The sequence below is a fragment of the Suncus etruscus genome, chromosome 13 (assembly GCF_024139225.1).
Source record: "Suncus etruscus isolate mSunEtr1 chromosome 13, mSunEtr1.pri.cur, whole genome shotgun sequence".
NCBI lineage: Eukaryota > Metazoa > Chordata > Mammalia > Eulipotyphla > Soricidae > Suncus > Suncus etruscus.
The window spans coordinates 99498380-99513503 of record NC_064860.1 but is presented as its reverse complement, the minus strand read 5'-3'; the positions used below and the strand labels follow the sequence as shown (position 1 = coordinate 99513503).

Sequence of the window (15124 nt, the reverse complement as noted above, 5' to 3'; positions counted from 1 at the left end):
CAGCAGCACCCACAGTGCCTGCCGGGTGGAGTCCTGGCTCTCCACCTGGGCTCCTGGATGAGCCGAGCTTGCCTGGCACTTGGGGACTGGACCCTGCAGTGCGTGGCGGCTTGAGAGGCCCTGAATCTGCTCACAAGGGAGTATGGGTGTCGGCCACACCCACCCTGTCTGCGCAACTGGTGCTCCCGCTGGCTCCCACGGGCCTCGCTGCCAGTGAGGGCCGCACATAGCTGCTGCAGCTTCTCCTGGTTCTGCAAGTGTGTCAGGCGCAGCTGGGCACGCAGGGCCTGGATCTCAGACAGCAGGCGGGTCCTCTCTGTGGGCCTCGAGGGTTCCAGTGACACCTGCGAAGCTGAGCCCTACGGGGCAAGAGGCGAGGCTCAGAGGAGGGGAGAGACGGGGGAGATGGGTGTCCCTGCGCCCATTCCCCTCACGGACTCACCTGTTCTCGCACCACCTTCTCCAGCTTCTCCCACAGGGCACTGGGCGTGCAGGCTTCAGAGCTGACCTGTGGCGCCCGCAGTGTGGCCCACTGCTGCTCGCAGGCCTCAGGCACTACCTGCAGATACTGCCCCCTCCAGTCCAGGCTCAGGCAGGGGGGCTCCTGATGGGGAGGGGGAAGGAAGGGGAGACTGAGAATCAGAACCCTGAGCCTACTGTGCTCACCAGGCCCACCTCCCTCTCAGGCCTCTTCACCCAGCACAGGACATGGGCTGTGGCCGACTAGGTCTCCGCAGGACTCAGCACTTCTGTACCTGCTCGCCTTCTGGGTGTGCCAGGCTTTGGCAGCCCCTCAGAGCTGCTGCTGCATCCACAAGGTCCTGGCCCTCCCTCAGGAAGTGCTCAAGGAGGACACTGGGATCCCCTTTGCTCAGGGCACCGGGAGTGTTCTGGAACTCGGACAAGGCCAGGATCTGGTGGCTCTCGTCACACACCATCTGCAGCAGGGCCTATGGAAGATGGAGGGGACACTGAGGGTCGGTGTGCTGAGGAAAAGCAGCTGAGAGCGGGCAAGTGTCAGAGTCTGAACATGGCAGCACTGTCCCTTCCTGGGACAGCTGAGGGGCAGAACCCACTACCCGGTCAGTGCACAGAATTTGCAAATATTTTGTAGCTGTAGCTTGTAGCTGGTGGGGAGCCTGGGAGTCCAGTGAGAACATCCCACAGCAAGCTGGCGGCTCAGATCAGGGCTGAGCCTGCTGGGGTGGGGGTTGAGGCACCAGCAAGAGAGGGAGAAATGAAGGAAGGAGAGGTAGAAGAGAGAGAGGGAGAGAGGAAGGGAGGAAAGGGGACAGGGAGAGATGAAAGGAGGGAGACAGAGGGAGATGGAGAGAGGGAGACGGAGGGAAAGAGCCACGAGGAAAGGAAGCAGCCTCTCATCCACACCGAGAAGATGAGCAGAACAGGCAGGGCGGCCTAAGTGCCCAGAGTACTAAAAAGGGCAATCCTGGTGAAGTGCAGGAGCGGCCACAGCCAAGGTCCACACCCGTGAGCCCTCCAACAGTGGGCAGCGCCCGTGTCCTGGCCCCCGAGCTCAGTTCCAGGAGACGATCCCTTTCTTGCGTGATCTCCCCCGAAGCCACGCTGTGGGCTGCACTGGGCACAAGCCTCCCTCCCTGCTCTGTGCTTCACCTTCACATGCTGTGGGTGCACGCCCTTGTCCTTCATGGTTGCTGGAGCCCGGCGTGACTTCCTGGAGGCGGGAGGAGGCACCAGCTTGGGGGATCTTGGGGGGTCATGGGTCAGTGGCGTCTCTGCGAGCCCCGAGCTGTCACCTAAGCACACACAAGGACAAGGTCCAAAACTGCAATTCAGAAAGCACTGTCCAGGCACCGTGGCATCAACGAGTCAATAATTTAGTCAGAAAGGTAGTGACTGGCACGCAGCCCATCCAGAACAAACGGTGGTTTGAATCCCAGCATCCCATAAGGTCCCTGGAGCCTGGCAGGAGCGGTTTCTGAGCGCAGAGCCAGGAGTAACACCTGAGCACCACCGGGTGTGTCCCAAAATCAAAAAACAAAAAAAAAGAAAAGAAAAGAAAAGAAAAGAAAAGAAAAGAAAAGAAAAAAGAAGAAAGAAAGAAAGAAAGAAAGAAAGAAAGAAAGAAAGAAAGAAAGAAAGAAAGAAAGAAAGAAAGAAAGAAAGAGGGAGGGAGGGAGGGAGGGAGGGAGGGAGGGAGGGAGGGAGGGAGGGAGGGAGGAAGGAAGGAAGGAAGGAAGGAAGGAAGGAAGGAAGGAAGGAAGGAAGGAAGGAAGGAAGGAAGGAAGGAAGGAAGGAAGGAAGGAAGGAAGGAAGGAAGGAAGGAAGGAAGGAGCGGGTCAGAAACCAAAGTGGCAGCCACCATCCTGGAGGCCTGAGTTGAGTGAGGGGACCGAATGGCACCTCATACCCCGTTCTGCCCAACACACTCCAGGGGAAAGGAAGGACACAGCGCTGGGGGAGGGTACTGCCAGCCCTTCAGGGATGCCCTCCCAACAGAAAGGAAGCAGAGAGCCCTCCACAGCAGGGCAGCTGCACAGGGGAGAACAGAGTCCTTATGCATGAGGCACCAGAGCAGAAGCCACGCATGGGCCAAAGTGCACGCCCAGGTGTGAGCAGTTGTGGCAGCACAGTACCAGCTCCAAGAGCAAAATGACACGGAGTGTCAAATTCTGGGAGCACAGACCGAGGACAGCATATGGGGACGGAAGAGGGGGAGGGACAGAAGGGCACAGGGCAACAGGACACTCACGCTGCTCACTTCCATCATTCCCGTCCAACCGGGGAGGAGATGAGCACGATTTTTCTTGGGTATCAAGAGATGTTATAATAAAGTCTTCGACATCTTTCTCCTGTTAAAGTAAGGGAGTGTCATGAAAATACTTTATACAACAGAAACTTTCTCATGCCTGAACTCATCTGCAGAAGTGCTCAGAATTTGTGATAACACAAAAGTCAAGTGATTCTAGTAATTTAATCAAATGTGTTGCTACTTCTCAGGAATATTTTTTTTTGTCTAAATAAAAAATTTAGGATCTTTTAAATGTTGCCTGAGGTGAGAGATATGACTCTGAAAATATGACAGGAAGAACACATGCCTCAAATATGTGAGGCCCTGGGTTTAATCCCACCACAGCCTTGAAAAAAAAAAAAAAAAAAGATGGCTCAGAACAATAGCACAGTAGGGAGGGCATTTGCCTTGCACACAGCTGACCTGCGTTAAATCCCCGACATCCCATACAGTCAGTCCCCCAAGCAGGAGTAATTCTGAGCAGAGCCAGGAGTAATCCCTGAGCACTACCAGGTGTGACTCCAAAACCAAACCAAATCAAGCAAAACCAACAAAAAACCCAGCAGGAAATATCTGAATAGGGTTACTTGACATAACATGCATCCCCTTGTGTGGGGGGAGATCAAACCCCTTATTGATGGTCTCCAAGTCAAAGAATGATTCCCAAAAAGATAAATTGAATCCCATTCTTCCGTCCCCCCTTTTGAGGGAGACTTTGATAATAATGTCCGACGTGAATAATCAACGAATGCAAAAGATTAGGGGACCAAAGGTTCAGCAAAGAAAGTCTTTTGTCAGTTGCAGCCAGCTCCAAAAAGCAAACCAAACAAGCCGTCAGTTCTGGCAAAAGAGCTCCCTATGCCTCCCCAACAAGCTATTTATTTATTTACTTAACCACCCCCACCTGGAAGATCCAGGTGGGATGACAGGCAAAAACATTATTACAACAATCACACAACACCCTTGTTTACTCCATATTTTCTAGCCCCTTAAAAATCTCAACATCATTAAGAAAATGTACTCAAAAATAATTTTTTTTTTTTTTTTTTTTTTTTGGTTTTTGAGCCACACCCGGCGGTGCTCAGGGGTTACTCCTGGCTGTCTGCTCAGAAATAGCTCCTGGCAGGCACGAGGACCATATGGGACGTAAGGATTCGAACCAACCACCTTAGGTTGCTTTCAAGGCAAACACCACTGTGCTATCTCTCCAGTCCCTCAAAAGTAACTTTTGAAAAAGCACATTGAAGTATTGACATTAATTTTAATGTTACGTGTAGAAACTGTTAAACATAAAATACTGGGGTGGAGTGCTAAGTGAACCCCCGTACCACGAGATTCCAAGAGTGCCAGGAGTAAGTAAGCCCTGGGCACTGAATGTGGCCAAAAGACAATTATGAATGAAATGTGAAGCTCTATCCTGTACGAGAGTACATGTGGCCTACACAGACGGGTTCATGGCCGAGTTGTCAGAGCTGGCTGAACCGGCCTAGAGCTCTCCTGAGACAGACGCCACCATGCTGAAAAACGGCGTCGGGGGAGCCAGCTGGCGGGTGTGGGCAGCCAAGCTCTTCCCAGTGGCCAAGCCCTCGCCCAGCCCCCACATCAGCTGCTGTGGAGACTGGGCATCTCTGCACACAGCTGAAGCAGCAGCGTCAGCAATGACACAATAATGCGCAGCTGTGACCCTGCCCATGCCACAGCCCTCAGATGCCCTGCCAAAACCCCGAACAGGCACCTACCACCGACGTCCACTGCAGTTGCCGGTCAGCTGGAAGGCCCCTGTCCACCGCTGGCTGAGACTCCTCTGGTGTAGAGCCCCCTGGGGGACCAAGCAGCCCCAGCCAGCCAGTCTGGGACCCTGACACGCTTGGCCTGTCCCGCAGAGACGCATCTAGACTGTAGTGGCTCAGAAGATCCATGCATGGAGTGAGGGGCAGGCTGGGCTGCAGCTCAAGGGTCGAGTCCTTCCTGAGCAGCTCAGGAGAGCTCCAGGAGGACAGATCCAGGGTCCTGAGTGCCTTTGTCAAGTGCTCTGCCCCCTCAGAGTGCACATGGCTGACTTTGCGGGGGCTGTGGCGAGAGCTGGCCTGTGGTGATCCTGGGCGGTCCTTGGGTGGGTCTCTCCATTGCCCAGTTCTGCCCGTGGGTCCCTGAGGCCCAAGCCAGGTGACCAGATCCCACACAACTTCGCTGGCAGGAGATATGGCCTGAGGACGCTGTCCCTCTGCCTCTTCGCCATCGCTAGCGCCACTGCCGCTGGCCTCTGTGCTTGGGCTCTGGGAGTCCATGCTTAGCACCAGTTGGTCCAGGCTCTTCTGAAGCTGCGTCACCTGGCTTAGGAGATCGACTTTCCTGGGCAGACAGTCACCCACGGGCTCTTTCTCATCCTGTAGGTGAAGAAGCACATGGGTCAATGAGAGACAAGTCACATGGAACACAGGGGCCAGTCTGAGCCTTCGGGTCCACGTCCCTAAGCAGGTGATGCTGCCTCAGGGTGCTGGAAGGAACAGCCTCGGGCAGAGGAGAATCTTCTGGAAAAAGGGAGGTTTCCCAGGGGTAGAGTAATCTTGCAGTATGTAATGACACCTACGCCTGCTTGTGTCTCCAAAGCCACTTGCCCTGCAGCTCTCACCTCAGGGCACCCACTGTCAACGTCTGCTCCCCATCCAGCAGCAGGGCCCACTCCTGCCAGGCCACAAACACCAGGCCAGGCTCTGGCAAGAGCGGAAGAGAAGGACCTAACTCCACATACATTGTAGAGAGCAGGCAGCTCAGTGACAGGTGTCAGGTCAGACACGAGCAGTGACCACCGTCATCAGGGCACAGCAAGCAGCCACAGAGGTGAGGAGTAGAAGGAACCATTTGGTTCTGAGGGGGATGGAGATGCACAAGCTGCAGGGGACAGGAGCCAAAGGCTCCTACAGGCGCTGCCACTGCTGTCTGTGCCTGCTCACCAGGAACAGGAGTGTCCTAAGGGAGTGGAGCTTGACTGCACACAGTGGGAACCACGAGCTCTGGCTCACGAAACATCGATACTCATTACTGAGTCACCCACAAATATGGCCTCCAGCACCTGACCTGCACTGCTGTCTGCCTTTAGCATTCAACCACGGGGCAAGACAAGGTGAGGGAACGGTCAGGGATGATGTTTCCTGTTGTGGTTTGGCAAGTCCGAGTTCGACTCTGCCGTCCAGTACAGCTACAGGGAATGGAGGCCTCATCTCCCAGTGCTGTTGGGGCATGTACTCACTGGGAGAGTCTCTTGGACGTCGGGCAGGGACCCCAGCCTTGGTGCATGCCCTCGCCAGCAGGGCCTGTGCTGAGCAGGATTGGCCGCTAGACCAGCAGCCACCTGGGTCTCTTTTATTTATTTCCCCCCCTCGGTTAAAATTCCTTTAATAAAAATTCTTCAGCATCGAAAAACAATTTATGATCGTATAAAAATAACAATAATAGGGGGCTGGAGAGATAGCATGGAGGTAAGGCGTTTGCCTTGCATGCAGAAGGTCTGTAGTTTGAATCCTGGCATCCCATATGGTCCCCCGAGCCTGCCAGGAGTGATTTCTGAGCCTGGAGTCAGGAGTAACCCCTGAGCACTGCTGGGTGAGACCCAAAAACAAACAAACAAAAAATAAATATATAAAATAATATATAATATAAAATATAAAAAAATAAACAATAGTTTGCCTTGCACACAGCTAACCTGGAACAGACCTGGGTTTGGTCCCCGGCATCCCATATGGTCCCCAGAGCCTGCCAGGATTGATTTGAGCGCAGAGCCAGGAGTGATCCCTGAACACCGCTGGGTGTAGCCCAAAATTAAAAAATTAAAAAAAAATAACTAAACAAGTTCACTGAAATTAAATATGACATGTTATTTTAACTAGTAGTTGCTGCAGGCCTTGTCCCTCCTTGGGGCATCCACTTGGCTTCACTGTGCTGGTGTAAACAAGCAGAAAGAGCTCAAGGGGCAAGGCTTCGTCCTCATCTGGCAAGAAAGCCACCCTGGTCCGGTGCCACCATGAGGGCTGGTAGTCATAGGACCAAGCTAGAGGCCAGCTTGGGCCCAGTTCCCTGCTTGTCTCACAGCAAGAGAGAAGATACCATGACTAATCAGTAGCCCCTGCAGACAGCAGAGCAGTGTCCCCAGCAACAGCAAAAAGCTGTGTGGGCGCCAGGCCACCTTGCCCCCTCCCTACCCGGCACCGGGCCACATACCTTCCAGGGCGCTACTGTGACATCGGGACAGCCCTCAGCCATAGGGTGTATTTCCTTCGCAGAGAGTTGCTCAGGGCGCAGCTGCTGCCGGCAGATGCTGAGCACTGATAGTGCATCGCCTTGCTTGAGGGGACTAGTGTCAGCAACAGCCACCAGGGCTTTGTCCAGGTGCAGATCTGTGGCCACTGGTCTCTGCGGAACACAGAGCAAATACTCAGGAAAAGAAGGGCTGTATCACTGACAGAGTCAGGTCCACGGGAAACATAGGCATGGTCAGTGCCATCTCCACCACACAGGCAGAGCTTGAGGCAGGAGCTGCTGCAGCTCAGAACATGCACGGGGCTGAGGGACACAGGGCAGACCACACTCAGTGGACACAAATGGTCATGGCCTCAGTCCCACACAAAACCAGCCTCTTAAAGCTCCAGAATGAAGCAACTGGGAAACATCTCACAGGAAGGACCTGCTGAGGAGAGATTGGGCCAGGTTACAAGGCTCAAGTGGCTAAATACAGGTCCTGAGAAGGTTCTGGTTGGTCCCAGTATGGGGAGGAGCCCCGAAGCATTATGAGGGATGGTGAATAAACGAGGAGAGTTACACCAGAGGGAGCAGAGTGAATGGGTCAAACCCAAGCCCTATCACAGTGCTGGCTATTTCCTCCATCGGTAACAACAAGGGTCCTCGAGGCCTAGGGCCAGAGACAGAACAGGCGTTAAGGAGCTTGCCTGGTACCCTAGACCCCAGTTAGAATCCCTGGCACAAGGTCAGACAAGCATGGCCAGAGGTCAGTCCTGAGTTCAGAGTCGGGATAGGCCCTGGGCGCCCTCAGCACTTGTCCTGTAACAGTGATGACCAGAGCTGTTCCCATACCTGAGGGTCACAGCCAGGGCCACGGGGGGCCACACTCTGCAACCTGCAGCCCACAGCCTGCTCCGGGTCCTGGTCCCCCAAGTTCTCGGGGCTCTGTGCTGGGGAGCAGCCGTCCCCGCAGGGGGGGCAGGCCCCCCAGAGCAGCTGCTGCGGGCCCAGCTCCTTCTGGCACCGCAGGAAGCGCTGGTTCAACTGCTGCAGCTGGCGACTGAGGCGGACGCACTGTGCTCGGAGTCGCTGCAGCTCTGGGGTCTCCTCAGGGGCTGCCAGCACCTGGCGCTCCAGTGCTCCTCGGAAGTGAGCAAAGGCCGCCAGGATGGCCTGCAGCTGGGTGGAGCGGGCCCAGCGGCTTCTGCTCAGGCCGGCGATTTCCAGCTCTCTCTCCGCGATCTTGGCTTCACACTCGCGGACGCGGGCAGCCAGGCCCTGGGCCTCAGCCTCTTTGAGGGCCGTGCTGCGCTCCAGCTCCACCAGCCGGATGGCAGCCGCTGCCTCGGCATCACGCAGGCGCTGGCGCAGCGTCTCCAGGGCCTGGCCATGCCCGCGCTCCTGCTCAGCCAGCAGCTGGCTCAGCGCCTCTTTGGCCGCCAGAGCAGCCTGGAGCTCGCCGGCTAATGCCTCGTGAGCCTTGGCCCCATCCAGCTCGCTTTGGAGGCTCCCAGCCCAATTGCCACTGACTTGGCCCTCAGGGCCCGCCCGGGACAACTCCGTCTGCAGCTTCTCGATGACTTCGTGCAACTGCTCCATCTCCTCTGCTTTATCCCTCTGCAGCTGGTGCTGGTTCTCGCGAAGATTCTCAATGATGGACTTCAGCTCCTCGATTTCCGAGCTCCTGTCATACACGGCCTGAGAACAAAGCAGGTTTCAAGCAATGGCCTTCCAAGTTTCCCTTTCACAGGCAGCCTACCTGGAATTCACCCTTAAGGGAACTGAAGAGACCTCAGGCTTACAAACACAATGGCCAGGGTAGAGTGCAGAACTTCGGGGAGGGTGTTTGTCTGGCACACAGTTGACCTGGGCTCAATCAATCCCCAGCACCCCCATATGGTTGGTCTGTCAAGCCCACAAGCAATCCCTGAGTGCAGAGCCAAGAGTAAGCCCTGAGCACCACTGGGTATGTCCCCAAAAGACAAAACAAAGGAAAACAAGAACAATGACTGAAGTCAAAGAGACAGATAACCCCAAGCTATGAAGCATTTGCACAGTAAATGCACTTGGATTTACAGGAGAAGAGCGACTCTGGCAGGCACTTGAGTGGCTTGACCCTTGTCTGGGTGCATGAGTAGGCAGGTGGCGGGGCAGCCTTTCTCTAAACAAGAGCTCCAGGTCTTAGCAGAAAGCTGCCTGCACTTTCATGCCACCTGGATCTTCTCCCTGAGGCCCCCAGGTGGTGATCCTGCCACTGGCACAGGGCCGACCCCAAGAAGTCTGTCCAATTTACCATCAAGCGGGTGTTCTCCTCCTGTAGCTCTTGGACGCGGGCAGCTGCGTGGCTCTCCTTTACATTCAGGTGCAGCACCTCTTGGTCTTTACTGGCCAGGTCAGCTCGGATCTTTTCTAGTTGCTCTTTTAGGTCCAATACCTTGCAAAGAAAGGGAGGCAATTTTACTCAATATTCTAGTCGGTTTAACATCAGTCACAAATACTTAATGCAGACATTGGTGGTGGGAAACAGGCACTGGTGAAGGCTCTTGGACAATGTATGACTGAAATTCAATTAGGAACCGCTTTCTGTGTACGTCAGGGTGATTCAATAGAGTATTTAAAAGTTGTTTAAAATTATCAGATGCCCGGGGCGGAGCGAAAGAACAGCGGGTAGGGCGCCTGCTTTGCACGCACTCAACCTGAGTTCGGTCACTGGTATCCCACATGGCACCCTGAGCATGCCAGGAAGGCGTCCTGAGCAAAGCTAGGAATAGCCCCTGAGCATCGCCGGGTGTGGTTAAAAAAAAAAAAAAGACAAAAAAATAAAATAAAATTATCAGATGCCCTTCAATAGATGAATGGCTAAAGAAACTGTAGTATATACACACAATGGAATATTATGCAGCCGTCAGGAGAGATGAAGTCATGAAATTTTCCTATACATGGATGTACATGGACTCTATTATGCTGAGTGAAATAAGTCAGAGGGAGAGAGATAGACGCAGAAAAGTCTCACTTATCTATGGGTGTTAAGAAAAATGAAAGACATCTTTGCAATAATTCTCAGAGACAAAAGAGATGAGGGCTAGAAGATGCAGCTCACGACATGAAGCTCACCACAAAGAGTGATGAGTGCTGTTAGAGAAATAACTACATTGAGAACTATCCTAACAATGTGAATGAATGAGGGAAGTAGAAAGCCTGTCTCAAGTACAGGTGGGGGTGGAGTGGGGATGAGGGAGATTTGGAACACTGGTGGTGGGAATGTTGCACTGGTGAAGGGGGGGTGTTCTTTGTTTTTTTTCTTTTTGGTTTTTCGGGCCACACCCGTTTGATGCTCAGGGGTTACTCCTGGCTAAGCATTCAGAAATTGCCCCTGGCTTGGGAGGACCATATGGGACACCAGGGGATCGAATGGAGGTCGAGATCTTTCCTTGGCTAGTGCTTGCAAGGCAGACACTTTACCTCTAGCCCCACCTCGCCGGCCCCAAGGGGGGGTGTTCTTTACATGACTGAAATCATACAACTACAATCATATTTGTAATCACGGTGTTTAATAAAGATAAAAAAATTATCTAAAAGTATTGCCAAAAAAAAAAAAGTATTGCCACGTAAGCCGGGGTTGCACTAACTGGCTTGTGGCTAACAGGTGGGGTATATGGGACAGACTATAACTTCCTCAGAGGACACACACCCACATCCATCTCCTTAATCAAGGCACTCCTACCCGACCTCCCTCATCAGACACACACACACCACACACACGCAGGGACACACACACATACACACCTCATTGTCCCGCTGCTGAAGCACCCCATGTGCCACACCCATCTCCTTAATCAAGACACTCCCACCCTACCTCCCTCATCACACACACACACACACACACACACACACACACACGCACGCACGCACACACGCACCTCATTGTCCCGCTGCTGGAGCACCCCCTGTGCTTCCTCGAGTTGTTCCTGAATGCTCTCAAGGCGGCTGCCTGTCACAGGAACAGGGCACTTGGCATCGTCCAGTCTGGACTGCAACGATGACACCAGCAGCAAGTGCTTTATCTGCTGCTCCTGCAGCGCCTCTTGGTCCTGTCAGAGGGAGAGATGCACCCATCAGCACTCCCAGGAGCACACAGGAGGCTCAAGTGCTTATCAAGATTGTGCCAGACAAGCTCAGACCCAAATGCTCAGAGGTCTGTCAAGTAGGCCCAGAAGGACCCGGATGTGCCATGTGGGGGAGGTTTGACTTTAGTAATCACGCACAGGTGTCAAAATAATCTCAGGGTGGGGATATTTTCCTTGCACATGGCCAACCCAGGTTTGATCTCCAGCATCCCATAAGGTCTTCTGAACCCACCAGAGGGATTCCAGAATGCAGAGGCAGAGGAAGCCCCAAACACTGCTGGGTGTGGCTCAAATACAAAGCAAAACAAAAGTTAAATTATGGGTCCCCTAGTGGGACCTGAATTGCCCCTGCACCCCCTAACCCCACCCACCCATGCCCTGCCCTGCCCTGCCCTGCCCTGGACACAGTTGCTGAGGTAGGCAGCCCCCTGGGCCGCCCACAGGCCAGCCAGTACTGACCTGCTGCAGGCCCCTCACAGTTCTTCTCTGCTGCTCCAGCTCCCCCTGCAGCTGTTCCACCAGCCTGCTGCTCTGGGCGTTGGCCTCCTCCAGCCTCCTGATCTCCTGCTCCTGCATGGCCACTTGCTGGTCTGCCAAATCCTTCTTCAAAGCCAGTTCATTCAGCCCATCAGACTGTTCTCTCAACTTTTCTTGTAGCAATTCAACCTGTGACAACAACAAATGCTGAAGCAATAAAGTAGTTAAGAAGCAACTAGCTTCAACTGAAAAGGCTGACTGGTCCTGGACAGGAAGGCTGCCTTCAGCCCCAGGCAGAAGCCGGCCTAGGGCATCATGCAGCGGCCTGGAGCAGAACAGAGCCCAGCACAGTGAAATGCCACAAGGTATAACCATAATGCACGGCTGGCTGTGTAGCCACTGGAAGACCTGTGCAGAGGGGCAGTCAGGCCATGGGAGACATGACACGGCTGCTGCAAAGTAAGAGCATCCAGGAGAGGGTTCAGGCTGCAGAGTCTGTGGCACCGCAGAGGGACGCTAACAAGTCAAAGAGGACAGCAGGTGGTTTTTGTGCCTAGTTGATGTCTAGCAACTTTATGGTCACCAGGCTCCACCAGGAGTGATCCCAGAGCAGAGTCAAGAGTGGACCAAAACCAAAACAAACAAAAAGATCAGCTAGAGTGACTACATGATTGCAGCTGAGCAGAAGCAGCAAGAAAAATGAGCAGGCACGAAGGCATGCACACTCATAAACCATTTGTACTCAAAAGACGCACTTGGGGTGGAAGGATAGCACAACAGGAAGGGCATTTGCCTTGCACAGGTCGACCTGGCTCCATACCCAGCATCTCATAAGGTCCCCCTAGCCTGCCAGGAGTGACTCCTGAGCACCACTAGTGTGGCCCCCAAACAAAACAGAACAAAAAGGCACTCATAACACAACACCTCACCACACACTTCATGTCATAGACACACCTGTCACACGCACCACATGGGCACATATCACACACAACACATCCCCTGCATTCACAGAACACATACATGCACACACGACACAGCCACACACTTGCACGTATCATACATCACCTATAGATATACCCCACACCGTGTGCACATGCATGCCACGTCACACGCGTGCCTTAGCACACATGCACTCTCAGAGCCACAGGCAGTGCGCAGAGCCCGTCATGCTGAGGCCAAAGAGGGCGGGGAGGGCAGCATGTGGCCTACCTCCTGGCCCAGCGGAGTCTGCTGTGGGTCCCATGTACATGGAAGGGAAAGAACAGGACAGTGAGAGCATGACCAAGAGCGTGATGCCCCTGGGTGACAGGTGGGGCACAGCCGCTAACTCACATCGCTGTCCTGGGCGCTGCGGGGCTGCGGCCTGGACATCTGCCGGAGCTGCTCCTCCAGCCTCTGGATCTCCTGCTGAAAGTCCTCGCGCTCATGCTCCCGCTCCATGGCCTGCTCCTGGGGGAGGGCACACAGCACGTCAGGCTCGACAGACCTCCACCCCGGGCTCCCCCACAGGCAAGGACAGGTGGGCAGGAGGAGTCAAGCCTGGAGAGTGCTGGTGGCACAGAGCATGTGCACAATGCAAGGTCAGCAGCCCCTGCCTGGCTCAGTACAGCCCAGCACGACCCTGCTCAGTTCAGCCAGCTCAGCCTGGCTGGCAAGTCATAAGGCTTGCTCTGCACCTTGACCAGCCCGGGCGACTCAAAGGAAGCACAGCTTACGTCCATGAACTGTCGCTGGCTGCGCAGGTGCTTATCCAGAGACTCCAGCTGCTGCTGCAGTGCTGTGAGCTCCTCAGCCTGCTGGGCACAAGCCTGCTGCCGCAACAGCTGCTCCTCCAGCTCTGACTCCAGCACTTTCATCTGCGCCAGCAGGGCCAAGCGGTCCTTCTCACACTGTTTCCTTGTCTCGAGCTGCTCCTGGCTGAGACTCGTCACCTCTGCGCGCAGAGCTGGCAGGGAGAGCAGACAGGGGAAAATGGCAGGGAAGAATGGTGAGGTTCAGGACCACAGCAGTCACACAGGGAGGACACAATTCAGGCCAAAGTAGTTTACACGGGAGGATGGCAGCTCAGAACCACAGCAGCCTCATGGTTCCCCGAAGAAGGAGCTCCAGACCTCTGGCAGCACTATGGTCAGCCAAGACCAGAGCACTGAGAAGGAACCCCCACAGCCAATAGGGCTGCGTCCTGCCACACACTGCCACAGCATGACAAGGACACAATCTACCAGACACTCCCTGAAAATCTGGAACTCACACTTGAAGGAAAAATGTCTCGCAAAAAGACTGGCTGAAATTGAAAGGATAAAGACTCGCTAATAATAGAATGCCACAAGGACATCAGGTTAATTTGGGTGGGAGAATCTATCTTTATATATACCAGTAACCTTCGAATACATTTTGGTGGTGGGCCAGGCCCCTCAATGACTGGGGGCCTCTGCCATGTGCTGCAGCTCTAGGGGCATCTCCCCAACCTACTATTCTGCTTTCTGTAGGGGTCACACCCACAGTGTTGGGGAGCAGGGGATGGACCACTGCCAGCCATGCTGCCCAGACACACGTACTTCAGCCACGCTCAGCCCAGACTTACTTGCCTATTCAATTGGTGCTGGGTCCAGTGGGTTGTGTGCCAGAAGAGCCCCAGGGTACTCCTGATACCCAGATTCATGCCTAGGGCCTCACCCCTGAGACATGGGCTCTTCCACATGAGCCATCTCGACTTTGTTCTCCCAACAGGCCACGGGTCACAATGCTGTGCTGGGGACCACACCCAGGTCCACTACGGCCCTCGCCCCAGATTGAACCACAGACACAGGATTGCCGTGCGTGATACAGAAGCTAACAGCAGGCTGGGAGGACTCGCCCTGTGCTCTTGGCACCCCTGACCTCATAGTGTCCTGGGCCAACTACATTCTGCCCCATAGAGGGATGATGCAAAATCACTAACCGCTCTGGAAATTGGGGAGAGCTATGCTGCTCATAGAAGGTGTGGGCAGTCCAGAAGCCACCTGTGAGGCCATGGTTGTGCCTAGAGAGGAAAGGGTGACCACAGGCACATCTGGAATGAACAGGCTGAGGTCCAGCCCAGTAGAACCAAGGAACAAGTGTGTGCCCGTGGAACACAGGGCTCAGCGTCTGCTGACTCCCAAGTGACTCAAACGATCCCAAAACCCCACAGTAAGTCACTATACAGAATTCATGATACATCTCTAGGTCTAACAACCTCGCTGTGTGGTTTCTGTAACGTGGCAATCTATGAAACAGAACATCACGGCAACTGCTCATGCTAAGAAGGAGGCCATGATAACCGGCTGCAGCAAGAGAAGCAGAGCAGTGAAGTCGCTGTCACAGGTGCCAGAGCACAGGGCGGTGTCCGGGTGGTGGAGACCGAGAGAGATGGCCTAGCAGGTCTCCCCCCTCAGGTGCCCTACAAAAAGGCCCACTGCAAGCAGCAGCCCAGCTGACATGGTTCAGGAGAGGCTCGGGTGTTTCCTGCCTCAAGAGCCAGGTTCTGGTCACC

General features: G+C 54.4%; 1 protein-coding gene across 1 annotated transcript in view; it reads right to left on the bottom strand.

Annotated features, from left to right (window-relative positions):
- Window positions 1–15124, bottom strand: part of PCNT (pericentrin) — a 54913-nt gene that overhangs the window by 13935 nt on the left and 25854 nt on the right. Inside the window, exons 21-32 of the mRNA XM_049785459.1 lie at window positions 13326–13555; window positions 12943–13059; window positions 11593–11799; window positions 10927–11097; window positions 9300–9440; window positions 7859–8704; window positions 4510–5157; window positions 2732–2831; window positions 1633–1775; window positions 756–950; window positions 443–604; window positions 164–359 (exon numbers count right to left, since the gene is read on the bottom strand). Coding sequence (XP_049641416.1) covers window positions 164–359; window positions 443–604; window positions 756–950; window positions 1633–1775; window positions 2732–2831; window positions 4510–5157; window positions 7859–8704; window positions 9300–9440; window positions 10927–11097; window positions 11593–11799; window positions 12943–13059; window positions 13326–13555 — 3156 coding nt within the window. The remainder of the gene's footprint in view (window positions 1–163; window positions 360–442; window positions 605–755; window positions 951–1632; window positions 1776–2731; window positions 2832–4509; window positions 5158–7858; window positions 8705–9299; window positions 9441–10926; window positions 11098–11592; window positions 11800–12942; window positions 13060–13325; window positions 13556–15124) is intronic.